The sequence below is a fragment of the Anser brachyrhynchus genome (genome assembly GCF_964034855.1).
Source record: "Anser brachyrhynchus genome assembly, chromosome: 20".
Classification (NCBI taxonomy): domain Eukaryota; kingdom Metazoa; phylum Chordata; class Aves; order Anseriformes; family Anatidae; genus Anser; species Anser brachyrhynchus.
This window is the reverse complement of record NC_137713.1, coordinates 7,259,365-7,286,291: the sequence shown is the minus strand read 5'-3', so window position 1 is coordinate 7,286,291 and position 26,927 is coordinate 7,259,365. Positions and strand designations below refer to the sequence as shown.

Below are 26,927 nucleotides of genomic sequence, written 5' to 3'. Positions count from 1 at the left end.
CCCGGGTGCCCCCAGGACACAGGCTCCATGAGCTGCCCCCCACGTGCCCCACAGCCCCCTCCCAAGACTCGTCTCTCACTTAGCTCCTGGCTCACGGGTGCGTCCCTTTGGTTTACTGCCCTCTGCAAATCAGATCCAGTTAAAGTAGCTGTTGGGTCAGCAGCTAAACAGAACGCTTTGAGAGGAAGGGAAAAAAAAAAAGGAGTTTGGGATCCTTTCAGTGAGCTCCCTTTAGAAGAGGAAAGGGCACGCGTGGAGCTGGTCGGCTTTCAAAGGAGGCGAACCCGCACCGAGGGGCTGCGGCGGAGCAGTCTGCGGCTCGGGCACAGAAGAAATGAGTCTGGCTTCTGCAAGAAAAAAAAGCTACAGAACTCCCTGAAACTGCTTCATCATGACGGCTTGAAAATCCAAGCTGCAAAAAGCACAGATCCTAAAGACAGAAAGGACGCTCATTTTCATTACTCGGGAAACAAAAAGAAAATGTAGGAGAAAATCACATTTTTAGCACTGACCGCTCTTAGAGTTTGACAGCTCGGGGCAGTGTTTGTAAGAGAGTTAGAAAAAGTGATGGGCGGAGGAGACGGGATTAGCTCCGTTAGCTTAGTGCGTACAGGCTGCCTACCCTCGGTGGGAGCCCACAGCCCAAAGAGCTCCCTTTCGGTTTGATTTCAGGAGGGGAGGAAATCGCTGGTGGCTCAGCAACGTTACCAGAGTCTCAGCTTCATCAAGCCTCGGTCCCGGTTCAGCTGAACACCTTTCCTTCCGAGAGCCCCCCGGCCTGTCCTGCCCACTGCAGGCACACGCACATCCCCAGGTGGGACCAGCCTGGCTACGAACCGCTCTGCCCCAGGCGCCACGGCGGGGACCTCCCGGCAGCGACCTGCCTGCCGGCACAGCTCTCCCCGCGCTCTCCTGCCCCAGCAGGAGGCACGCAGCTCCCTGGGGGCAGCGGGAGCTCCCCCCCGGGTCCGAGCCGTCCCCTTTGTGGGGCAGACGAACTCACCTGGCCACGGCCGCCTCTTCTCCTGGCACCGAGTAGGCGCATCCCATGGCGAGGGCGCAGGCAAAACAAAGAGTCCCGGGGTGGCCGTGTCTGCGGGGGGAAGCGCTGGGGGAAGGCTCTAACTTAGCTCCTTAGCAGAGACTCGGGGACAGGCCTCTCCATTCCGCTCCCCCTGGGCGCTGAAGCCAAGCCTCAGCCTTTTGTTAAGGAGAAGAGAGGCGGCGCAAAAGGTCCCGGCGCGGGTCATAGCAGGAGCGCGGTGCCGGGCGCGAGGCTCGGGGAGGTCCCGAGCGGATCCGAGCGGCCCCCCCGAGCCGCGGCAGCAACATCTGGCAGCAGGGGCAGCGAGGAATTAGGAGCGGGGAACGAGACCTCCCAGGATTCCCCGCAGCGCTCGTCCCTCTCCCGTCCCTGTGGAGCGGAGGGAGGGGGGGGGACAGGACACAAAACCCTCCTCCGGCCCCGTTACCTTGGAAACGGTTTGTATCCAGCCGCTTTGGGATATATTCTTTTTTTTTTTTGAAAAAAAAAAAAAAAAAAGTCAGGGCCGCAGCTGAATGAAACGGTTCCGGGCACGGCGCGAGCAGCTATGGCAGTGCCACGCCGGGGGCGGCCCCGAGGAGTTTGTTCTGCTCGGGATCCCAATAAATTAAATCGGAGGTGGTCTCTGCCCCTAGCGCACGCAGGCGGCAGGCAGAGAATCAGGCCGAGAAGTTGGAGCGATTCCTGCGGCAGGAAACCCGACGAGCACCAGGGAACGAGTCTGTGTGTAGCTGCAGAGCTGAGATAAGCCCATTTCTGCCCCAAACAACGTCAAAGACGAGGAGGGGGAGGAGGGGGGGCTGACACCAAGCGCGCCCATCGGCGCCTCGCCCGCGGCTCCCCGGGGGAGCAATCTGTGCACAGCAGGCACACGAGGAAGGGAGGAAATCCGTGATTGAGAAACACCAGAGGTGGCCTGGCTGAGGGGAAAAGAAAATAGCAAAACGAGTGCATGCCCCAGTAATGTCACCGAGAGGGAGCGCAGTCACCCTCGCCGTGGCCGCACGGGGAGCAGGAGCTGCTCTCCCCGGGGACATCTGCAGAGCAGGCAGCCGGGAACGCGCCGGTGGCTTCAACTCCTCCTGAAAACTGTCAAAATGCAAGAAACCCTCAGTGGCAGCACCCCAGGCTGCCCCACGTGCGTCACACAGCACAGGTACAGGACGCCTTGCCCGCAGGGAGCTTGTACGTGGTCCCAGCTCTGTCCCCTCTCTGGGACCCGAGACACGCCGGCGGAGGGGGAACGTGGTTGTGCGGGGCCACAGAAAGTGAACTGAACCCAGATCCCATCCAGAACAGAGGACTTTGTGCATCTCTTCTTCCACAGTCAGCAGCAGTGGCATCTTCTTTCTGCCTTGGCTTGGTCGAGGCGTGTGGGCAGCTCCCAAAAGCCCCAGGAGGGCACCACGGCGCCAGAGCCCACATGCGGACGGAGCCTCTGCTTGCACTCTCACACCTTGAACCAAACCCATGAAGGCAGCACCCCTCACGACGCACCTGAATCGCTCTTCAACCCTTTTGCCCTCCGATCTCTCAAGGCTGAAGCTGGGGGCTAAAGGGCCATGACAGAAGCCGTCCCCCAGTGCTGCCAGATAAGGCAGTTCGGGACATTTTGGCGAGTCGAGGCGCAGCTGCAGGGAAAGTGCTGAAGCAAAGCAGCACCTCCGAAGGCCAAGGTTCTCCACGTCAGCCAGAGACGGCCCCTGCCAAGGGCTCCTCTGCCTCCGTGGGTCCAGGCCAGCCTCCCTGCCCTGCGGGCTGCCCCTGCCTCCCCCAGGCCTGCCGTGCCCCACAGTGACCTGCTTTCCTGATCTGCTTGCTCAACAGCAAGGAAACCCCACCCCGGACTCCAGGACGATGGAGGAAAGGAAATCCAGGGCTGAACAAGCTTATTTTCCCCAACTCATTTCCCTCCCAGGCCCAAACGTGCCATGAAATAACACTGCAAAAGCTGCAGGAAGCTGCTGTCGCCTTCCCAGAGGACGGATGTGCCATCGCCCAGACGTGCTGCGGTGAGACGGGTCCGTGCTGCCCTCATCTCACCGTGATGCTCACACTAGGGCCGCAGCAGGGCAAGGCAGGGGCAGGTTTCCTCTATAGAAAAACCTATTTCAAGCCCTTTTTCTCATTCTTCACCTGCCTGGCTGTCACTTTGCCAAAACGGGATCGTGTCAGACGAGGTCTGGAGCACCACGGCCTTCCAACCTGGCTGTCGGTGACACACGGTGCTGTTCCTCCCCAGCATCTCACAAGCAGCAGGTGCACCCAGCCGTGTGCCACGCAGGCAGAGAAGGCAGCACAGTGCGGGCAAACCCACCAGGCAGTCCCAGAGAAACGCCCACGGGCCGAGGTCCCGCAGCACGATGGGGCAGGAAGAAACGCCTGGGGTGGCTGGCGAGCTCCTCCGCGGCGCCACTTCTCTGCAAGGTCACGGCAGCCTCTGGAAGAGCTGCGTGGGTGGGACGGTCGCGAGGACAGCCAGGATGGGAGCTTCTGGAGTCGATCGGGATCTAACTTCTAAGTGCTGGTGCCGTTCCTGCAGCCAGCTCAGCTCTGCTCGCACCGCGGCCATGCCCATCGCGGTCCCAGATCCGCACGCACACATCCACACGTTCTTGCAGGCACGAGAGGGAAAGTATTTCACTGATTCAACAAAACAAATTCCCAAGATAAGGCTGAGAATAATTCACTGATAGCTGCTATCAGCCTCGCACACACCTGTTTGCACGCAGGAGCTCTGCCACGTGGTACTGAAGCCAGGGACGTTTCTTCTTCCAAACCCCTTCCAGCCAGGAAACGTGCAGCAGTGTGTGTGCAGCCTGCCTTACAGCTTACACGAGTCGTGTGCTACTCTTCCCGTCATCCAGGGACTTCACAAAAGACCTGGCAGCCCAGGCCTGCCTTCAAACAGAGGGCTCTGCCCAGCAGCCAGAGGAATCAAGATCTGCCCGAGGCGGAAACGAGGAGACCAAACCTGCCCCTTCGCAACCGCAGCCTGAATCGCGATACCCACGCTGAGCGACGAGCCCTGACACCTGAAAGGAGCACAACCCATCCAGGGAGCTACAGAAGCCGAGAAGAGATAGAAGAGATAAGAGGCCCGCAACCTCTTGCTGTGTCCACACGGGGTAACAGAGGCACGAAATGCCTTGGCTCGTGCTGCAATGCCCTGGCTCATCACCAAACGTCCCCACCTGACCGGTCCACGGACAGTTCCTGCCCCTGCTTCTTTCCGCACTGGGCTGCAACCTCTGTGCTCCTGCTTGAGCGAGCACTTTGAAACGAAGGACTGAGAAGTATTTCTTACCAGAGCGGTGCCTCGTGGAGAAAAAAACCCTTCACGCAGGACATCTCGCTGGTGCAACTAGGCGTGTAAAATCGTGGAGCTACCGCGAGCGTCCAGCCGCCACAACCCTGCCCCTGGAGGCTGCACGGCCACCCACCACCCACCCAACCTCTCAGGTCACCAGGGACCTGCAGCGAGCCTGTGCCCAGCGTTACGGACACAGAGGATTCACCTTAGACACAAGGTTAGCTTGTGCAGAGGCCTAACGCTGAGCTGGCTTTCTGCCCGGGGCAAGCTGCATCCACAGAGAGCAGATCCCAGGAGGGATGGGTTCCGCACAACACCAGCTCCCGAGCTCCCTGCTGCAGGGTTTCAAACCTGTGCTGACTGCTCCTACCCACGCAAGGACCGCTGCTCCAGGGGGAAACAGGAGCGGGCTAAAAAGCCCAGCAAGAAAACTGATGCTGAGTTTTTTGCATGTGCCAGCTGAAGAACTAACCTCACCCAGACCTTCACCAACGCAGCTCGCTCCTGGCCCTGAACCCTTCGGAGCAGGCAGGGTGGAACAAGGACCTCTCCCCGTCCAAACCCAGCCTCCTGCTGCCGCAGAGACCAGGCGGCAAAGCCAAGCACGTTTCATAGGAGCTGCCAAGCAGCTCGTGCCCAGAAACTATCTCCCAGTTCCCAAGGCCCTATTTCTTCTTCTGACAGCTAAGAGTAGATAAGATTCCCTACAGAGGAAACCTGCTTAAGAACAAATTCGTCTTTCTCCAGATTTATCTATGACTTAACAGAAAATGAAGAGAACAGCCAAAGCAATCCCGGAGCATTTTGAAGTGCAGCCAGGGGATTTTAAAGCCTTTTCTCGCCTTGCTTGGCAAGACAAATTACTGATTTGAGCCACAGCGCAGGGTAAGAGAACTGGAGCTTGGTTCTTCCACGGGGATTTCTGCATCGTGAAGCAAACGCACAGCTCAAAAAGACCAAGACCCCACATCTGGAAAACTCACAGAACCCAGCTAAGCCTCTTCCCAGAGCCTTCAAGGACCCGCCAGCAGCACAAAATCCTCCCACCCCTCCGACAGTAGGAGTCCCATGGGAAAACCACCCGTCCCTGACAGGGGTCAGAGCGATTTCTTAGATTGCAATGCAAGAGAACCACTAACAGGAGGACTTTCCCTCTCCTGCCTTCTCCACCAGCTCAGACAGCAGGACGTGAGTCTTGGTGGCAGCTCTGTGAGGTCCGGGCGCGATGGGAAATGCAGCAACAAGCAGAGTGAAAGGCTGGAAATCCCATCTCAGCGCCCTCAGACACAGAAAGCAGCCCTCCTGCTCCCGGGAGCCTGCGATCCCAGCCCCCTGGGAGGACTGGTACAAGTGCTCTAGGAAGCCTGAGCAGGGAAGGGGAAGCAAGAGTGACTTCGTGGCCAGAAAACCATAACCAAGACCGACAGCCGCTGCCACCCCCGAGTTGCTACTTACACTGTCTGGATTTTGGGGAGCTCGGGGATCTCCTCCTTTTTCTTGCGGAAGAAGAACCAGTAAGTGAAAAGCCCGGTGATGAGGGAGATGAGGAACACGTCGGTCATGCTGAAGAAGGAGTCCTGCTGTACGCTGCCCTCAGGAGGCGCGATCGTCGCTTCCATGCCTGCGTCCCCCATGGCGATCAGAGAGGCTGGAAGCAAAGAGAAACAAGTGAATGCCTGCAGCAGCACACCGTCACAGAGGAACAGAATTAAAGGCTGTTGGGAACATGCTTTTCTACGACATATTTAGCTCCAGGAGCACAAGGCAGCCCGACAGCATTTTTGGAGAGCTTCCATCACATTCGGCGAGGTCCTTTCACGTCCCGAGGTAGCTCACCGTCCTGCCAAGCTCGTCCCTTCCCCTCGCACCCAGCAGAAGTAACTCCTGCCCGTCCAGCCAGCACGCTGGAGCAGCCCCGTGTTGCAGGCAGGGAGCCCACACCGACCCCACTAACACCCACACTTCTGATCCACTATCCATCCCCACACCCATCCGTTTGTGCCTCTGGCTTCCCTGCCACCTCCTCTGCCTTCCCCAGCTTAACTTCTGCCTCCTCGAGCCGCTCCTTCCCCACAGCCAGTAAGTGCACCGCTGAAACCTTCACTTAACTGACCTGCTAACGACTCCCTTTCCCCATTTCTTCTGTATCCCAGAAGAGATGAAGGCAACCAACCCGTGCCGGCAGCCCTCAGGACAGCCACCACCACCTTGGGGACACCTCCCAGGGCGTTTCTCAGCCCTTCTCTCGCCCAGCAGCCTGGCAGGACTAAGCAGAGCCCTCCCAGCCCCAAATCACCCTGAGCAGCCCCACCAAGGGCCGAGGCTTCTGCTGCAGGGTCACCAGTGGGAAACCAAGGCACAGCCATGCCCACGGCCATGCCCAAGGTGTGCGGTGAGCCAGGACCCGTCCCCAGCCCTCGAGTCCCCCATGGCCTCGTCCTCCCCCCCGGAGGCACCCATCGCTCCCTCCCCCTGCCCTGCCAGGCTCTGAACTCCCCTGCCCGCGGCGCAGATAGCAGGATTATCTTCCGGGTGCGCAAGGACACACTCTGTCCAGGCAAACAGATAATTAACTCAAAACTCGATTCGTGGGGGCAAAGTGACTCTTCTCGGGCTTGGGCAGCCCGCCAAGCCGGGAGGGAGGCCATGGACATTTGAACTCGCACGCAGGAGTGACTCAGAGCTGCGGGTGAGGACGTGGCAGGGCAGGAGAGGAGAGTTAACCTGCTCAGCACGCCGGTGCCCAGAGAAGCTCCTGGGTGGCCTTCCCAAAGGACCGAAGGAGAAGCAGCAAACTTCAAGCTGTGCCTGGGCTGAGAAGTAAAACTGGCTGAAGTGTAAGGTTATTGCACCAAGGAACTGGGAAGGAAAGAGGTGGTGGTGCTTAGGGAGCAGGAGGGAGACGGGGGAAGGTCTTGGAAGAGGGACACAGGAGGTTGGGAGGAAGAGATGGCTCTTTGACCCCGTTCTCCTTGCGCGTACACTGCTGCCAGGTGCTGATCCCAGTCTAAAACCCCAGCCGTGCCACAGGACCCCAAACTTGCAGAAGCACACCCCGGGGCAGGACGGCTGGTGCGGAGCATCCTGCCCAGCGGGATGTGAGACCAGGTTAATATCCACTAACTCTTTGTTCATGGCAGTTTGTTCAATCTAAACCCAGGCTCTCACTCCAGCCCATTATTTTATCCCAAAAAAAAAACCACGCAGCAGCTGGTTTTTACCCCAGCCCACCCTGCCTGCTTGCTGCTGCCCCTACTAAGGACGCATCCGGCTGCGGGCCACCGGTGCCAGCTCCTGCACAGCTCGGGGGAACCCGCAGCCTCCTGGCTGCCGTCACGGGTGGGCTCCCGGGCATTTCTGCAGCCCAACAGGTTCTCAGCCCCACAAGAAGTCTAATTTAGTGAGGAGCTTGGCACGTGGCACCACGAAAGGCACTAAAAGCACTGCATTGCTCCCCATTTGCCATCGGGCTCGCGGAGATGTCACTAGGCAGGGGGTGGGAAGAAAAATGCGAGCAATGCGGCTGCAGACACGCAAAATGCCCGCTGCTCTCCATCGGGCAGGTCGCCCCGTCCTCCCTCCCTCCCTCCCTCGGAGAGCGGCTGCATCTGAGAGCCAAGCGGGGGCTGGCTTTGTTTCTGCCCAGCCGCAGACTAAACCGCCAGGCAAAGCCTCCGCGAGGGAGCCCCGCTGCCAGCAGCTCCCCGCAGGCTCCCTCCTCTCCTCCTCCCCGTTTGCTCCCAGCACGCCGCCGAGGAGCTGCTCCGGCAGCTGGCACCGAGGGAGGGAAGTGCTGGGGAGGAGAAGCGTTGGAAGCGTCACTCCTTCATTGCCTCCCCTCCTAACGAACCCCGAAGTTTTCACTGCAAGCCCTCCTCCTCCTCCTCCTCCTCGCCGCCGCCCCAGCTCATCTGTAGGAAGAGCTCAGACAGACACCGCCAGGCAGCCGCCCCCTCGCACACAGCCTGGGCTCCTGCTCCAGTTGCTTTTTACGCCTTAGAGCAGAAAAATCCGAGGGGGCTTCCCCCGGGAACCTCGGTGGCTGCTCACACGCAGGAACCCCCAGCTCTTCTGCGGGCAGCGGGGGAAGCAGCGCCCAAGCAGGCTGCCTGGAGAAACACCTCGGAGCCTACAAGAGGCTTTTTGCAGGACGCACCGACATGGCCAGCTCCCCTCGGGGCAGCCGTGGCCACGCCAGCGCGTTTATCCCCAGCAATAGCCCGTCTTCAGCCCCCTTTCCTGGACAAGACCCTTCCCCGGCGCAAGCCCTCTGCTATTTCTACCCTGCCACAAGCACATCCCTCTGTCTTTCTGATCACAAAGCCTTCCCGGGGGGCAGAGATGTCCCGTGGTGGAGGGAGGAGGGCTGGGGAGACAGCAGGCCTGGAAGAGAGCAGAGAGCGGCTCAGCACCTTCACCTACAGCAGCCTCGGGTGTCTGCCCCGAAGTCAGAGGCACGAGCACGACATAAGGGTTTGCTTAGGTCTAGCAGAATGAAGGCAGAGGACGTGGAATTAGACTTCACTTTTTTTTTTAAAGGTTGTCCCAACAGGAAGGGCTTATTTAGCCCACTTCACCTAGCACAGGAAGGTTATTTCTCAGCTTAACTCAGCCGTACCCAGCTGGCTCTAACAATCACTCTCCAGAAGCTCACAGCATTTAATTTCTTAACACTCGCCTGTTTCTAACCTCCAGGGAAAGGAAAGCCGACCCTCAGTTGGAACTCAGCTCTCCTGGCAGGCCTGCAGCCTCTGGAAGGACCCTGCTAGGATCAGCCTTTTGGGGTTTTTAAACACGGGCAAAAGAACCGCATGATGCACGAGTTGCCCTTCCATCAGTTTCAAGGACAGCTCTTTTATCCCCGATGTTTATTGTACTCTCACCCAAGATAAGAGAGACATTCAATCTCTTCCCACTTTTTTTTTTAATTTCCCGATCCTCGTTTATGCTCACGGTACCCGTCTCAGCTGAGCCGTGGGGTACCAAACCACTCACACAACGCTTTGAAAGGCTGCAGCGAAGCAGCGCTGCCGCATTTTCCCCCAACTTTTCAGCCTCTCAGTGCAGCTCCCAAACCTGGCAATTTGCACGGTACACGGCAGCTCGCACGTCACGCGGGCTGATTTAATCCCCCAGCATTTCCATGGGGACTAAAGGTGCTACCGTGCCACCTGGACAGCAGCGCTGAGGTATTAAATGACATTATAACAAGCAAGAAGGAAGGGGAAGTGCCCTAAGAAAACAAGCGGTCAGCAACCCCAAGGGAGCTGCTATTCTCCCTCTCTCGCACACGGCTGATGGCAGCGTTAGGGGAGGACACACAAAAAGCAGGCTGCAGCCCTCACCCCCACGGGGCAGGCACAGCACCGGGCTCACACGCGGAGCCTGGCAGGTTTCCCTTCCCACCACCCGCACGTACGGACGTTTCTGAGGGTTGCAGACTGCTCGTGTTATCTTCTGGAGACCAAAAAGCCTCAGCTCGGCCGCTAACTCAGCTATTTGTGCAGGAAGCTGGCTCTTCGTGAGCTGAAATTTGTTTATGTAACGTTTGCGATGCCTTTCAAGCATCTCAGGACGTGGTTTCCTGGCCGCAGCCCGTGACTCCCGCCCCAGAGTCCACCTCCCGCACCCCTGAGCCTACTGACACAGCCGGCTGAGCTTTTGGGGGTTTTCCGAGCCAAAGCGAGTGGCAGAGCCCCCTTGGACGCTCGGGGATAGAACAGAGGTGAGAAGTGCAGCAGGAGCTCTATTGCGTGATACACGCACGCTAAGACCTGCGACAGCCGAGTCGAAGGAGACGGCCAAAGGCAGGCGGTGGCATCAGCCACTCACCTGGTGCTCACACGGGCGCTCGCGGTGCCAGGCTCCACGCAGGGACAGAAGCCTTCCCCAGCACACGGTGATCTCCAGGCTGGCCCAGGACGCCGGGGCAGGTCCGAAGCCTGAAGCACGCCCGCAGGAGCGCGCTCGCTGCGTGCCTCGCGGCCAACAGGAGCCCCCAGCGCCCCATCCTGCCCCGCTCACCGGCACATCCAGCGAGGACACTCACCGCAGGACTGCTTCCCCACTTGCTATGGTCAGGAACGTTCTCGGTTCACCACCACAGCGAACCGCAGCACCCTCAGAGAGCCCCCGGCTCGCTCAGACCAGCTCTCCCCACGCCGGGCTCCCAGCAAAAGCCGTGCCAGGGGAGCGAACAACGGAGCCGTGCCAGGGGAGACGGCTCGGGCACGGCGCTCCTCTCGCTTCCTGCGGCCACATGACGACCCTCGTGCCACTGACTCAGCACATATTTTGCTTGAGCACAGAAAGCAGAAGCACGGCCGTCACGATTCTAGCGCTGGGAGCTCCGCACCGGGGATGTCAGCGTGCCCCGGGAACATCCTTGCTGTCTCATGGTGACCGTTCTCGTACGGCACCGTGGAGAAGAAGCCTTAAAAAAAAAAAACACCCAGCTCTAAATCAGAGATCAGCTCAACACGGCACGGCACGGCCCCAGAAAAGAGCTTGGTGGCAGAGGGGGACCCTGGATGGAAACGAGCAGCCGGAGCCCGTGGAAACCCCCCGTCTTGGCACAGCACCGACCTGCAGCCCGAGCGTCAGGAGCAAGGGCAAAACGGGGAGACCGCCGAAGGAGCTCAACTTAAAGCCCAACTAAAACATCTGGGAGGGAGAAGCAAACGACTCGAGGCCACCTCACAGCCGCTGAGCCCCTGCACGCAGCCGGGGGATGGATGAGGCAGGAGGAACTTGCTTACCAGCAAGAACGCGGTCTTGTGACGGGAGGGCTGCCTGCCTTCACCCACGAGATGCGCGCAGGCTACTGAAGCAGCAGGAAGAAGTCCTGCGGACACAAGTCCGTGGGGGAGGAGTCGGCAGCAACAGGAACAGAGAGGGCCTGTGGTGGAGCTGCTATTTCTGCCCAGGCTCCTGCGCACCAAATACCCCTGCAGTGAGGACATCCCTGCGTGCCAGTGTGTGCTATTAGGCCTTCGGGGCAAAACTGTAACTTCTCTCGTCCCTCTTCTGTACGAATGCAGCTGATTAAAAGCAAGGGATTCTGCTTGCATCAGCCTGTGCCCGTTCTTGGCCTCAGCAAGACTCGGATTTGTTCTTTTTCCCCGTCCTTTGTAGGGAAAGGAGACCTGGAAAGAAGAGCGGTCCTTTCCAAAAGGGAAGCAGACCTCTGAGGGGCTCAGACCCAGTTACCGAACGCTGCGCTCACCAGCCCCCGGGTCAGCCAGTTCTCTGCACCTCTGCCTTGCAGCGTTGGCACTTCCCCCAGCCAAAAGCGCATCTTTAACAAGCCCCACCACGTCTCACGCGGTACCCAGGAAGGTGCCTCCCCAGCATAAATCCAGGAGGGGTTTTTAAGCCCCCCAGCAGGGTCAGGGACACGCACACGACTCGGGGCTTTTGCTGAGACGGAACGAACCAATTCCTCTTGCCGTGCAAGGCCCCTTCCAAGCGGGCCTTGACACACCGGCCCAGACATTGGCAGAATTTCTATTTTAGGCACGAGACAGATGCGCAGCGTGCATCGGGCAGTTTGGAACTGAAACACTGCGTATCTGGGCGTTCACTGTCACGCTGGGGCTTTTTCTGGCCAGTAGGTCCCCGCCAAGGACAGCAGAGCAGCAGTGAGAGCCAGGAAGAGAAGAGGAGCGGTTCTGCACCTCGGCCCTCGGGGCGTGCCACGGTGGGGCTACGCAGCAAGCGCAGGACGCTGCACCAGGGGACTTAAGGCTTTATGGAGTGAAATCAAACTTGCCAAGCTGTTGTAAAAGCCCGCAGCCTGGAAGTGCTGAATCCGTACACTTCCCTTCCCCAGGAGTCTCCCAAGCCCTGCACAAGGACGGGAGGCACCTCGCTGGCTCAGGCACTTGCGCACCGACTAACAGGAGCCAGCGCAGAAAAACGAGCACGCAGGACAGAAAAACAAGCCTGCAGGATTAGGGGATAAACAAAACCTGAGACTGGCAGGTAAATTGAACTGCTCTGCTGACTAATCCTGCTCCCCAGCCTTCCCTCCCAGGGCGTCGTGCCACACGGGCATGCTTTGAACGGGGAACAAGGGCCCCAGCGCTGCCAACACCTAGAAGCTGGGACAAGACTACAGGAGGTGCAGGCCACCCCTTTGCCAAACACCACGGGCACTCCTCAGCCAAAGCAGCTGCTCAGGGAGCTGCCCTGCTGAATGCCAGGAGCACCACTCACGCACGTGTTTTGCATGGTTCAGGTCCTGCCTGCTGAAAATGCTTTTGTGATGGGAAGGAGGCTGCTCACAAGCACCACGTTCCCTTCTGCAGGTGTTGTGCCCGACGCTGCTAAAGCCAGAGGTTCAGTGACACCTCTCCTGCTCGAAACCAGCCGGTTGCTCACCCCGTGCCCACACTACACGAGGGTACGGGACGAGACGTGACTTCACCCGAGGCTGCTACGGGAGGGGAGCCCCAGGGACGGGGCTGGTGGCCGCAAACCCTGACCTCTTCCACCAGGAGAGCTCAGATGACAAAAGCCTGAAACACTGCTCTTGTTTGGGAGGTTTGCTCTGAAACAAGCGGCTGGATGAGCATCAGAGGGACGCGGCTAAAACAGATCCAGCAAAGGTTTGAGATCCGTGAAGACCTCTGATCGGAACGGCGTGTTTCAGGGGTTATTTATTTACTTAAAGAAACCAGCGCTGTTTGTACAGAACCCGAACGTTTTGTACTCCCCTCCGTAGGGTGGAAAAGGCAGCGTTCCTCTGGGGATGTGGAAGCATTTGGGACATTACGTGCCCACCTCCTGCACTGCTGTGAGGGAAGATGTTACTGCGCGGCCCTTGTACGAGGCCATGTCACTGCCAGCCCCGTGGCAGCGCAGCGCGAGAGCTGCTGTCCCGGCCCCAGAGCTGCTGTCCCGGCCCCAGATGCAGGTTTCACACCTGGTTTTAGCATTAAGGGCGTGCAGGACCCTTCATCCCTCCCTGCCCGGCACAAGGCCACAGGACAAAGAGGAGTCGGGCAGGGAACGCCCAGGGCACAGGCTGAAAGGCGATCTCACGCTGTAAGAGCCACAGCCCCCCGACTCCGCGCTCCCCCTCCAGAACAGCCAGCACAAGCAGCAGACACCTGACACACAATTGTCCCTTCCCTCTGCACGCCCGGCTGCTCCTCGTACCCCAGGTAATTGTAGACACGGCCCCGTTACACAACCACGGCTTGCACAATCCTCGCGGGCATTTTAGCAGCTTCCTCCTTGGAAGCTTGGAGCTAGCTCGAACGCAGAGGTGCCACGAAGCCACGACAGCAGGCCAGCAAGTTTCACAAGCAGTCATTCAGCAGGATGAATTCAGCCAGTGCCACCAAGACAGACCTACCAACCCCCTGAGCTGCTTACCAAACCTTCACAGCCGCCTGGCACAGGCAGAGAGATTTTCCAAGGAGGAAAATCCAGCCCCATCTTTAATTCTGATCCTCCCCGTTTCCTAGTCCATACGGTGAAAGGAAAGGAAAATGAATCAGTAATTCTGCTTAATTCCTTGCGAAGGAACAACTGCGGGCACAGCAGTGGCCAACACCTAAGCAAGAACGCTTTGATAACCTGCCACCAGAGATCAAATTCAGCTGCCCTTTGGACCGGTGGCCTCAGAGAAGCCACCAGAGCTCCGGGCACTCCTGCCCCGCTCTTTGAGGACTCTGAGCACCAAGCAGCCCACAACTGACCCGAATGTTTACTTGGGGCGAAGCAGCGAGGGAGGGCTTACGAGCAGCCTGCCATTGTTTGCTCTGTTATATGAAATTTCAGACTCCGCAGAAACCAACCTTGGCAGGAATGCACCGGGCACCGCGGAGCTCCTGCCTCACGCCCAACAACGGCGTGTCCGCGGCGATCTCGGCGCCCGGATCAAACGATGGCGTTGGGAAAGCGCCTTATGCAAGTTCTGGAACTGCCTTGTTAAAGGGAGCAGGGCTCACGTCAGGCAACAGCACAAAGTCCGGTGTCACCAGAGGTAACTGCCGGCTGGTTTGTTCCTACAGGGGAGAAAAGGGATGGGGAGGAGATGGCAGGAGCACAGGCCTGAGCGGGGAAGTCTTTTGCCCAGTCCTCGAGGACGGAGCGAGCGTTCTCTTTGCTGCAACTCAGCGAAGGAGAGAGTGGAAATCTAATCAGGTTCCAGCCCACACGGCTCCACTTCTGCCGCAGGTGAAGTGGGCAAGGAAACCACCGCCCCCAGCTCGTGCTGCCAGCCGTCCCCCCAGACCCCCCAGCACCCAGAGGTGCTCCGCGGCCTGCGGGCTCAGAAGAAACACGTTACCTCGCTCCCACTGCTCCGCGAGCAGGCGCTGACGGCGCCCACGAGCTCCAGCACGGAGGGCAGCGAGCAGCACCAAACGCCTCCCTCGAGAGCAGGACAGGAGACTGGCTCGGGCGGCCCCGTCGAGCTCCTGCAGCTGCTTTGGAAGAAAGCAAAACAGAGTTGCAGAAACCACTCGCTTGCTCAACCCCGCGCAGGCACCACCCCGCGGATTACTGATTGAACGGGAGGCGGCCGCGAAGCGATGACAGAGCAAGAGCTTTCCCTCTGAGATCTACAGAAAGAGATTGTAAAAAGAGATTTACGAGCAGAACGGGGCTCCGTGCAAGTGGCAAGCCAGCGGGGCGGCGGCAGCTCCTCCTTCCTGCCCGCCCTGCACCCCGTTCTCCAAGGCTTTTACGCTGTGGGATTAGGAGAAAGTGCCCGGTGGTGCCACCCGCCTTCCCGTGGTGCCGCTTTTCCCTCCCTGCCTTTTCCCAGCGTTGTGGGAAAGTGTTTTACACACACGGCTCTCACGCAGCGCCACGTCCACGTGTGACACGCAGGGCTCCGAAACGAGACACCGTGAGCTGCGCACACCCCGGCGCCCAGCAATCACCCAACAAAAGACCCAGCAGGAGGAAAACCAAGCACTGGGCCAACACGAGGTGCTCCGGGGGGCCCGGCTCACCCGCAGATGCCAATTTCACTACCTGCAGCAGGTGAATTTACAAGCGTGCCCTGCACGTGCACAACAGGCCGTCAGGATTTCTCAGAGACCTACAGCAAAGCGAAGGCCGGCACGCTCCCCTCCAGCTAGGGAAGGGACGTGCACGTGCTGCTCCCCGCTGCGGTCCCCGTAAAGCCCAAACTGGGGGGTGAGATGCCCCCACGACACCGGCACCGTTTTACTTTCCGAATTTCTAAGCAGAGACCCGACCCTTTGCGCTTTTTTCACTTCTCACCAAGATGTGCTGCCGCTTTTTAGAAACGGACGCAAAAAGAAAATCCCGTTTCAGTTTCCCAGGCCACTGAGCCGAGGCAGAGACCCTAAGGGACACCTTTCTCCTCCAAGTTGTCACCTCTCGTTATCTATCAAATCATCACCCATCGTTATCTGCCCGCCTGCTCCGAAGGCTGACCCAGGGCAAGGCGGCGCTGAGCACTGCTGGGCCCAAGCAGGCTCCGGGCTGCGCCGACTCCCAGGGGACTTCCCAACATCAGTCCCCGTTCGCTGGCTAACGACCAGGACCAGGACCAGGACCAGGACCAGGACCCTTCCTCCTCTCCCGCTCAGCATTCCCAGACGCGGGGCTTTCCATTATTCCCCCGACCAGCCCGTTCCCTAGGGGGATAACTCCACTTCCCAAAGCGATTCCTCCGGGAGGGCCGGGAACGAGCAGCCTGCTGCCGCCCCACAGCCGAGGAAGGCAGACGGGAGGCAGCAGCACCCCGCAGGCGGCGGAGTTTTCGGGGGGACGCCGGGGTAACTGGCTGCAGGAAGGAGCCCTCGGAGGCTTTCGGGGAACAGCAGCCCCTCGGAGGGGGGAACCAGGTAGGGGGAACCCCACAGGGGGGAGCCCCGGGAGCCCCCCAATAACAGGGCTCAGCTCACCCCAGGCACCCCAGTAATGGGGCCCCATCGCCCCAGGCACCCCAAATAACGGGGACCCGCTCGCCCCAAGCCCCCCAATAACAGGGCTGTGGCTGCCCCAGGCCCCCCAGTCACAGGGCCCCGCTCACCCCAAGCCTACAAACAACAGGGCCCCGCCTGCCCCAGCCCCCCAATAACGCCCCCCCCTCCCCAAACCCCCAGTGACGGCTCCCCGCTCACCCCGAGCCCCGATAACGGGGTCCCCCTGCCCCCGGCCCCCCATAACGGGGCCCCCCTCACCCCCAGCCCCCCCATACCGGGGCCCCGCTCACCCCAACCCCCCCTCAGCAGCCCCCCCTCGCCCCAAACCCCCCGATAACGGGGTCCTCTCGCCCCCAGCCCCCCAACGACGAGCCCCCCTCACCCCAACCCCCCCAGCAGCGGAGCCACGACCCCCCGGCCCCGCACCGGGCCCCCTTCACCCCCGGCCCCGCACCGGGACCCCCCCGGCCCCACAGCGCCCCCCCCCCCCTCACCTGCGCCCCGCTCTCCCCCGCCCGGCCCGGCCCCGCCGCCGCACGCAGCCCGGCCCGCACCACCGCGGCCCCGCGCGGGGGGGGGGAGGAGCCCAGCCCCGCCCCGCCCCCGCCACGCAGCCAATCGGGGGCGAGCGCGCGGGCGGCCCCGCGGAACTTTTCCTCCCCCCCCCCCCCCCGTCCGTTCGGCGTTGGTACGGCCCCAGCGCGCCGAGCGGGGAGGGGGGGGGTGTTAAAGGGGCAGGGCGGGGGGGTGGGGGCATGGAGGGGGGACGGGGGGACACACGGACACCTGCGGGGGGGCGAGGCGTGGAGCGGGGGGGACAGACAGACGGACAGACAGACAGACAGACAGAGGTACGGGGACACGTACAGGCGGGGTGGATATACCACACCTAGCACCAGATGCGTACCACCAGGTACAGGCGGACAGACGTGTGGGTCTGTAGGGCCACGGACAGACGGACGGATATAGGTACGGGGACATAAGGACAGACACAGGTACACGGACGGACGGACAGACAGACAGAGGTACGGGGACAGCTACAGGTATGGTAGATGTACCATGCCTACCGCCATATGTAGGTACCACCAGGTAGAGGTGGACAGACATGTAGGTACATGGACGGACAGACGGATACAGGTACGGGGACAGACAGACGGAAGGATATAGGTACATGGACAGACAGACATAGGTATGTGGACAGACAGACAGACATAGGTACACGGACAGACAGACAGGCACCTGACATAAAGACAGAGGTACGTGGACATAGGTACAGGTACACGGACAGACAGACACGTACACGGACAGACAGACACGTACCTGGACAGACAGACGCAGATGTAGGTACACGGACAGACAGGTATGTGGACAGACGGACAGATGCAGGTACACGGACAGACGGACAGGTACCTGACATAAAGAGACAGAGGGACAGGCACATACAGCCGTACAGGTACACGGACAGACACGGGTACGTGGACAGACAGACAGACGGAGGCACGCGGACATACAGATACAGGTACACGGCCGTTAAGGACAGACGCAGGTACGTGCGGACAGACAGACGGCCGCAGGGACACGGCCGCACGGACTCGGCGCCCCTGGTCCGGCCGCAAACCCACGCTCCTGGGGCGTTTCAGCGAGGCTCCCGGGGAAAGCTCGCCTCGCTGCCACCGCAGTCGCTCAAGCGGCTCCAGAAACGCCTCCGGCGGGGGAAATTTCACGACCTGCAGCCCGGGACCCCGGCTGCCGCAGGGCCACCGCTCCCTTTTGGGGTTTTCTTTTCCCCCCGCCGTGACCGCAAACCCCGCGGGAGCGCTTGGGTGACGGGCTGGGCTCGGAGGGTGAGCTGCCGAGACAGGGCTGCGGGAGAGGTGCGGGGGCATCCTGGGGGGGATTTTGCCCCAGCAAAGCGCCGCCGGAGCACAGGGTGTAAGAGCAGAGGTCGCCGAGGTGCCTTTTGGGCCCCGTAGCACCCGCCAACCTGCGAGTACTGGAACGGGGCAGGGCGCTCCTCCTGGCTGCGCCGCGAAGCCCTCTGCCACTGCTGGACTCCTCCTGGCGTCCCCGAGGGGCCACGGCCCTGCTGCCATCGCCGTATCGCCGCTATCGGAGCCGATAACGCCCACGGGTAGGGCGCAAAGTCCGGGCGGGTGAGCTGGGGGCACCGAGGAGAGGCAGGGAGCCCAAAAGCTCCGGCTCCCCGGGCACGGCGCCCCGAGCGGCCCCGCAGCGGCAGAGGGGTCGGGGACCCCCTGCTTGGCGGAGGGGGCGAGCAGGGGAGCGGGGCTGCCCGTGGGTCACCCGGTGCCTGGTGACGGCACGCGTCGGCTTTGCCAGAAGAATAAGGAGTTGGGGAAGCAGAGAAATACAGAAATGTACGTACGGGAACGCAGGCCGCGGGGCTGCTCGCAGGGGAACGGGCAGCAACGTCCCCCCCAGCTCAGCTGGCTCCTGCTCAGAGCCGTCACCTCCAGACAGCTGAAACCTGCCGGTTTCACACAAAAATACCAAAAAAAAGATGCTCAGGACGTCGCTCAGCAGCGCCAGGAATCCCGCCTGGGTGCTCCAGCTGCATGCCAGCGCTTCAGCCATGGCCGCAGCCATCGCCGCCACCCACCTCGGCCTCCCTCGGCCCCTTCCAGCCCCCACCCCGCGGGCATCCCCACTCCCGGCACGGCTCAGAGCCGGAACCGTGCTGCCCGGTCCCCAAACCGTCCTCCTTCCCCCACGGCGGGGCGGAAGGGCAGCAGGGAAGGAGCTGGGCTCCGCCACAACACCCGTCCCGCTGCCCCGGGCGCAGGGCAAGCACCGCGTCAGCTCCCGGTGCTTGTCCCCACGCTCCTGTCACCCCCTGGGCACAGGGGTTGACCGAGGGGCTTTCTGGGGTCACGTCTCACCCCGCTTCCAGGGCAGAAGCGACCCCGAGCTCGGAAGCAGTGCCAGTTGTACTGGGAACGCACCAGGGGCGCAGAGTAACAAACCTTGGGAGGCGGCGTGTTCCCGGGGGCAGCCATCGCCCGCTGAGCTGCAGTTTTATTGATTTTTAGGGGGGAAAAAAAAGGGCAGAGAGGAAAGGAATAACTTCAGTTCTCTGTCTCCCCTCCAAGGAAGGGACCCGGTACTGCAACTCGCGAGCAGGGACCCCCTCTGTGGGCTCCAATGCCACGCCAAGCAGACGATTTTTACCTCCCCCTCCTCAATCCCACTCCTCCTTCCAGCCTTCAGCCGCGTTTGCCCACGTCCCATCCCGTCCTTTCCCCGCAAGGCCGCGGAGGAGCCTCGTGGCAGCACAGGAGGCTTTAGGGCTGCTCCCTGCTCCCTCACACGGGCACGGTTTGAGGGCTCGGGCCCCCCTCACCTGGGGAAGGAGCTCTGCTGTCCTGGCTCCACGCCGCCAGCCTGGGGCTGCTCCTGCTGCTGGCAGCGACACACCAGCGGCTCGCGGGGGACATTTTCTTTCTCCCGCGCCACCCACGGCACGAAAACACTCACTGGAAACCATGCCACCCCTCCGACGGCTCTGCAGCTGAGGAGAGTCAACCGTTAAAGAGTCTGAGAATAAAAATTCCCAGTCCCATGTGCGGCACCGCCCTTCCCCAGTGCGCGTCCTCCGTCACCGGGCACTCACGCAGCTCGCGCCCCGCACACGCTCGCCCCGCAGTCCCCAGGGGACTGAGCCCACCCCAAGAGGCCCGGGCCAGCTCTCCCACTTGAAAGCAAACCGGGAGACGTGGCGGTTTGTTTCCGGGCTGTATTTCAATCTTTCAGCCTGCGGGTACACGACGCTGCCGGTCCTCGTCACCCCGCTGGGCTCTCCGCCCGTTTCTGGAAACAGGAGCGGTGAGACGTCGCGGCTCGCAGGAAGGTTCTCGCAAGGCAGAGCACCAAGGCACCGACCGGAGTGGAACATCAGCACCTCAGTCACCTCCAGCAGCTCCTTCCCGGTGTTAAAAACACCCTTTTCCAGTTTCAGACGAGCACCTCGTCCTGTCGTTGCTCCCCGCTAAACAACGCGGTTGCTGGCAGCAGTCCGGGAAAAACAGGACCACGAAACCAAACCCGCCCGAGACCCCAGGGAGGGGGGAAACAATTGGGATGGAGCCAGCCACCACCTCCAGTCCCCCCCCTCCGCAAAGCCCCTGCCCAGCCCTCGAGCCTCCACCTCTGCGAGCAGCTTCAGACGAGCACGAACCTGAGGTCCGCGCCCTCGGCCTTCACTGCGGTCACCCCCGAAGCAAGGCCCTGCGGGGCCGCACGTCATCGCGGCAGAAGAGCTGCTGGCACGGCGGCTGTACGGCGAGACAGGGCTTCCTCGGGCACCCGAGAGGGGGGAAAAGGGAGAAAGAAAGAGGCACGTGGGGGCTTTGGGGCATGCAGCCGCCGGTGCTGCCTCCTACCTGCGCTCCTGGAGAGCACGGAGGAGCCCTGAGGACGCAGCTCAGGCACGGCAAGATCATTCCCCGGGGCAGCGAAGGCACTTCAGGCTTCACCTAACACTTTTTGGTGTTATTTTTTTTTTCTGAGAATAAACCTCTAGGCAGCTACTCAATGGCAACAGCTGAGACCCCGCCTGCTTCACAGACAGAACGAGGAGATTCCTCCTGGGCACGGCACGGCAAAGCAGCCGCCCGGTGGGAAATAAAGCCTACCAGGTCCCACCAACCCAACCCCACCCCTCCGCCACCAGCGCCACACAGCGCCCCGCTCTCCATCCCTTGCTGAGAGCTCCTCTCCCACGCCTTCCCACCCACCTCTGAAGGAAACAGAGGAGGGCTGTGCTAGTACTGGGGGGCCACGCGTCTCAAGCTGAGCGGTGCGAGCGCCCCAACGGAATAGCATCGTTCCAGCTCACTCTTATAACCCGCTCTCAAGGTCCCTCCAGCTCCTCGGATTTACGCTGGCCGCACAAACGGCCAAAATCCCCCACCGGAGACCCTTACGCTACTCTGCCTGCGCCGGGGCTGCCTTGTTGACGAGCGCGGGCGAGGCGGGCCAAGGCAGAGCTATCAGGGATCCTTCAGGCACCGCGCTGGTGCACAGGCTGGCCGCACTACGGACCCGCCAGCATTTAAGAGCTGGGTTCAGGGGGGCAGAAAAGGGCGCTCTTTATTCCGTGACACTCAGCCCAGCCCTGGCTTAACAAACCCCCTACAAGGCTGCTCCCAGGGGAGAAGTCACCGGCAGAACGGTTACCTGTGCCCCTCCGCTCAAAGACTACATTATAAACGAAGGTGTCCATGCTTTCCCCTTCTTTTGGGCCCTACCTACATCGTACCTGTAAGCAAGGAAGGGGACCGAGAGCCTCGGTGCAGGTGGGACGTGCCCCGGCCCTGCGGTGCGCTTCCATCCCCCGTTAGCTCAGCGCTCTGACCGCTGGCTTCGGCCTCTGGCTCAGGGCAGGGAACGGATGCACCGTAACCAGCGGCGGCGTGGAAAAAGGGGTGCGAAAAACAGCAGCGAGAAAAGACTCCGAGAGATGAGAGACGCAGAGAGGCGACACAGCCCCCACCTCCCCAGAACACTAAAAGTATCAAAATTACAAAGGAAACCCAATTAAAATAACCCATTCGGCTAGTCACAGACGCAGCAACAGTGCCAGCAACGTGCTGCCGCACGAGCACCGCGCGCGGTCCTCCCGTGCCGGAGGAGCCCCGCTGCCTTCGGGAGGCTCAGTACAGCTGGATCCTGGAAAATTCAGCCGGGACGGGCGGCGCTGCGGCTGCTGGGCGCCCCGGGGCTTGCTGAACCCCGGCCAGGGGCTCCAGGCCCGCGGGTGCCTGCGGTCCGGGCGGGCACACGTGCTGCGGGACGGAGAACTTGCCTGGCTGGCAGCACTGTCCAGGGGAGGCTCCGGCGTGGGTCTGGACGTAAAACTCCTCGAAGGCACCTCCGGCTTGGGAGGGGGAGGAAGGGGGGCCGTATCCTGCCGCAGAGCCGTGCTGAGCCCCGTCGTGTCCCCCCGCGTGGCTGTGGTGGAAGCCCTGGCTCCGAGCGGCAGCGTGCTGCGGGGGGAAAGCGGGAAGAGCCGGAGGCGAGGAGCCGCAGTAGCTTTGCGTGGGGTACGCGCCTGGCGGAGGGGCGATCCTGGGCAGGAAGGAAAGGGGAGGTTATTGCACAGCCGGCGCTGCCTCGCTGCTGCTGGAAGCGCCCCGGGGGCAGGTTTCCTCCTGACCGGAGCTCACGAAGGTCACTGCAACCCGCCGGAAAGGTGCTCCTTCTTACAACAGGAAAAATCCCTAGTACGAGCAGCGTTTGGGTAAAAATAGGGATATCGGTCACCCGGGACAGATGTGCCCACTCCCAACCCGCAGAACAAGCGGGGCTTTAGCCCTAAATCTCTTCACGCAAGGAACACGCCAGCAAAACCGCGAGGTTTGGCTTTACGAGGCCTCACAGTTTCCACGCACATCCCCCCTGCCTTCCGCCTAAGCTATTCAGCAGGAGCCGCAGCTGCTGAGCATCATTTATCGAGAGCCATAAAGGCCCCTGGTGGAAGCAGGAGCCCAGGGTAGAGAGCAAAAGGGAAGGAGGAGGAGAGCTACAGACGAAATGAATCATTCAGAAGCAAGGTCTAGGAGCAGCCTCTGCCAGCAGAAGGCGTGACTCACGCTGCCGAAACGCATCAAGCAGCCTGGGAGCTGAAGCCTCAGGGCCTTCGGGAGCACGGCTCGGCCCACGCACGCGCTACGATGGGCATCGAGGCGGCATTCACACAGGCTGTGACCACCAGATCCCGACGAGAACAAGGGCCTGGCTCATGCTGCGGGCTGGGAGCTTGGGTTTGTTCCCCCCACAGCTCCGTTTGTGGAGGCAGGCGCGATGCAGAAGGCAGAGCCTCCTAGGAACGCCTTCTGCCTGCTGGCAAGTCGGTGCCTGAAGCTTTCTGAAGCTTTAAAACATGCTCAGAGCTCGCACTTGGGAATAAGGATGGAAGTAATAAAAATTAAGGCCCGGAAGCAAGCACCAGACTTGCACCTAAGCCGCAGAGACATGCAAACCGAGCTGCAGAAATGGAAACATCCCCGAAACGCCTCCCCACGCCCTGCTCGATAGTGGGCGCTCAGACTGATCAGACTGGGGCTCAGTCTGATTGCCCCGCTGGATCTGGGTGCACGCCTCCTGCCAGCAGGGCTCTGTTCTATGGCTTCCCCTCGGGTGAGGGTAGGTGTAAACACTTCAGGATGCCTTACACTGAGGCCGTGGCTTCGGCAGAACGGGGAATTTAACCCTTCACAGAGAAATGTCCTTCCTCTGTGAAACTCAAACGGCTGGGGGAAAAACTGACCTGCATTTCTGAGCTTTATAACGTATAAGGGAGTTCTCAGGGATTGCGATAGACACAAAATTAAAATAACTCCCGAACATCAACCCAAGTCCCGAGGTTTCTTTTCGGTAAAGCCGTCTTGTTTGACGCTGACCACGAGCACTGGAAGGTGGCATCTTCAACTTCCAACGCGCCGCTCCTGTAGGTTTGGACGTGACTAACTTCACAGCGCTGCCAGCAGGCGAGGCGGGGCAAAGACAAAGATCACGCCCCAGGGCGCAACAGGGCCAGGAACGAACGGCAGCAGCGGCCCTGACGTCAGGGCAGAGCTGCACGACTCCACCTTTGCGTCAGCCACGTTACCTCCGCGTGCGTGCACAGCGGCCTCGCAGCAGCTGAGCAGGTCTTTCACCTCGGTTTGGCTTTCCCCGACGGAGTTGCCGTGAGAGCACGTTACTCGCAGCAACGTCACCGTTTTGCCACCCGGGGCCGGCGCGTCCCACGCTCCCACCCCCTTCGCGCTCTCAATACGAGCACAACAAAGCTTTAAGGGTGCCCCGGTGCCACCTCACACCTCGGAACTTCTCTACACGGCGAGAAGCTCTCGCGGGAGCTCCCGCACTTACTTGATGCTCTCGGAGGCTCTCCTCTCTGCCGAGGACCCCGGGATGTATTTCAGCCCTGGGACTCTCTTTAGCAGGCTGAAGGGGAACAGCCGATCCAGCTTAGAGCTCACCGACTCCGGAATATCCAGGCAGAAGCAGTAGCCAAGCCCATCTGAAGCCAGCAACACGTCAAGGAGGCCCACGGACAAAACGTGCTCGTTTCTACCACGGCCACGCACCATCCCCCTCTGGCCACAAACCCGTTCTCCCTGCAGAACTCTACCTCGTGCCACCCCCACAGCCCACCGCCCTCCTCAGCTCCAGGACCTCTGCAGGCCTCGAAGCCACGAAGTGGAAGCAGAGGGCGAGAGACGAATGCGGAGCTGGGTGTGCTGAGGGCAATTAAAGCCGGCGAGGGCTTCGCAGAGAGAAGAGCCCAGGCAACGCCAGAAAGCCACAGCCACCAGAACTGCAGCAGGCTCACCAGCAGCGATCCCGCGCTGCGCTTCAGGGCTGGGCACTCAAAGGATACAGGCTTCCCCGACCAGAAGCCCACTGATGTTACCGAGGAGGGAGGAGTGGGGGATAAACCACGCTACGCAGAGCAGAAACCACGGCACCAGCACCACCGGCACCCTAACCCCGAAGAACAGAGTTCTCTTCATCCGCGAGCGGGTGGTCGACACGCCCAACATGGCAAAAGCTACGGGCATGAACCCCTTGGGGCCTTCCACCTCCGACACCCTCGAGACGACAGCCTCGAGCAGGAGGTACAGGAGGGCGGAGAGGACGGCGAACAGGACGGTGAGGAAGCAGTGCTTGGCGGTGCCAACGTTCTTCTCAAAGCTGCCTGCGAAGTACCAGACGAGAACGGCCCCGCAGGTCAGGGATATCAGGTCGTCGTAGCTGAAGACGTAGGTGAGCAGCCTGTGGACTGAGCACAGCAGCACGTCACAACGGCAGGGGCAACGAGGGGTTTGTTTTAGCCACCAGAAGCTGGATTCATTTTAACCAAATCTGGTCAGCTGGAGTAGAGGGAGACCGAGCCTGCAGAAGTCATCGGTTTTTGTTCTATCCCGCTGCAGAAGAGGGGGAGCTTGGGGCCTTTAAAACCAGGAGTAAATAATGAAACACTGCTAAAAGGAGAGCTGTTGCAGGCACTGCGCACACGGACTGCCTCTCGCCGCTTCCTGGGATGGTGACTGGAAAAAAGCGACGGTGTCTGCAGTCAATTTCAGTGTCATTAAAAGAGACGCCAGGAGATGTGGAACCGTTAAGGTTGGAAAGGAGCTCCAAGATCTGGTCCAACCGTCCCCCTACCACCAATGTCACCACCAAACCACGTCCCCAAGCACCACGTCCAACCTTTCCTTGAACACCCCCAGGGACGGTGACCCCACCACCTCCCCGGGCAACCCGTCCCGGTGCCCGACTGCCCTTTCTGAGAAGAAACGTCCAATTTCCGACATAAAAACGACTGTCCCGGTAAGTACACCGGTCCTCTCTAACATTAGCTACCACAATAAAATAAACAAATAAACAACCAAACTGCCGGGGGCCGGCTGCTCTCACAGCAGCAGCTCCGGGGGGTTACCAGATGCCAGCCCCCAGCCCCGGGCGCACCACGCGGCCCGAGCCAAGCCACCCCCGCGCCCCTCCTGCCGGCCGGGCGGGCAGCGGGGCCGACCCCCGGCGGCTCCCGGCCCTCACGCGAGGCCGGGGGCAGCGCGGGGCGGGCCCAGCCGGCGGCGCTGGGGGGAGGAGGCGGCCCCGCACCTTCCCCCTCACCTTCCCCCGCCCGCAGGGAGGCCGCGGAGGGGCCGCCGGGGCCGCCCCCACCCCGCAGCAGCGCGGGCCCGGAGGCGCCGAGGCTGAGCAGCAGCGTCACGGCGCTGCCCGCCGCCGGCCGCCGCCAGCCCGCCGCCATCTTGCCGCGCGCCGCCCCGCTTCCGGCCGCCGCCGGAAGGCCCGGGCCGTTGCCATGGCGACGCCGGGCGCTGTGAGGGGCCCCCCCGTTGCCATGGCGACCGGCTTTGCTTTTCCTTTTTTTATCTTTTAATCCCCCTTTTCTTTTTTTTTTTTTTAACTTTTAGTCCCCCTTCTATTTTCTTTTAACTTTAATCCCCTTTCTCTTTTTTTTTAATTTTTTAATCCCCTTTTTCTTTTCTTTTTTTTAACTTTTAATTCTCCTCTTCCTTTTCTGTTTTTATTTAATATTAATCCCCCCGTTTTCCTTTTTTCCTTTTTCCTTCTTTTTCATTCTTTTTCCTTCTTTTTCCTTTCGTTTCCCTCCCTTCCCTTCCCCCTTCCCTTCCCCCTTCCCTTCCATTCCCTTTTTTATTTTTTTTCCCCTTTCCAGCAAGGGGCCGAGCGTTCCCCCCAGGGGCTGCACCTGCTGCCGCCACAGGGACAGACAGGACAGACAGCTCACAGGCAGGCTGCCACAGACTGGGAGAGTCCTCCTGAAACAGCACCAACGTTGGGTGCGGAGAACAACGGACACGCCGCTGCCTGAGGGAAACGACAGAGGAAGGGGCCAGGGAAGGTCCTGCGTGAGAAGGATGGGGCAGGAAAAAAGCGAGAAACAGAGAGAAAGGCTTTGCTCTGAGAGCGGTGGGAGGTGAGCGGGGCCACAACTCTTGGTGTCCAGCTCCCGGTGCTCCCACCTTGCCTTAAACAACCAAGTGCCAGAAACAGAGCGTTTGTGCCACCGTCTCCTCCAGCCAAGAGCCCAGCCGCTGGTGATGGCTCAGGGCTAACAAAAGACCCTTGAGGTCTCATC

The 26,927-nt window shown here is 60.8% G+C and overlaps 1 protein-coding gene across 9 annotated transcripts in view; it reads right to left on the bottom strand.

The window, feature by feature from the left end:
* POR (cytochrome p450 oxidoreductase) overlaps positions 1-26,091 on the bottom strand; it is a 38,217-nt gene extending 12,126 nt beyond the window's left edge. The window contains exons 1-5 of one of the 9 annotated variants that reach the window (XM_080563066.1): positions 25,934-26,091; positions 24,678-25,079; positions 24,167-24,317; positions 22,098-22,360; positions 5,814-6,006 (exon numbers count right to left, since the gene is read on the bottom strand). In XM_080563066.1, the coding sequence (XP_080419192.1) occupies positions 5,814-6,006; positions 22,098-22,360; positions 24,167-24,317; positions 24,678-25,079; positions 25,934-26,072 (1,148 nt within the window). In that variant the 5' untranslated portion in view covers positions 26,073-26,091. Of the gene's footprint in view, positions 1-1,003; positions 1,372-5,813; positions 6,007-10,407; positions 10,984-11,116; positions 11,271-14,164; positions 14,324-14,658; positions 14,798-16,767; positions 16,897-22,097; positions 22,361-24,166; positions 24,318-24,677; positions 25,080-25,933 lie in introns of those variants that run through there. The other 8 variants (XM_080563067.1, XM_080563068.1, XM_080563073.1 and 5 more) reach the window with 8 other exon arrangements.
* Between the last annotated feature and the right edge of the window lie 836 nt (positions 26,092-26,927).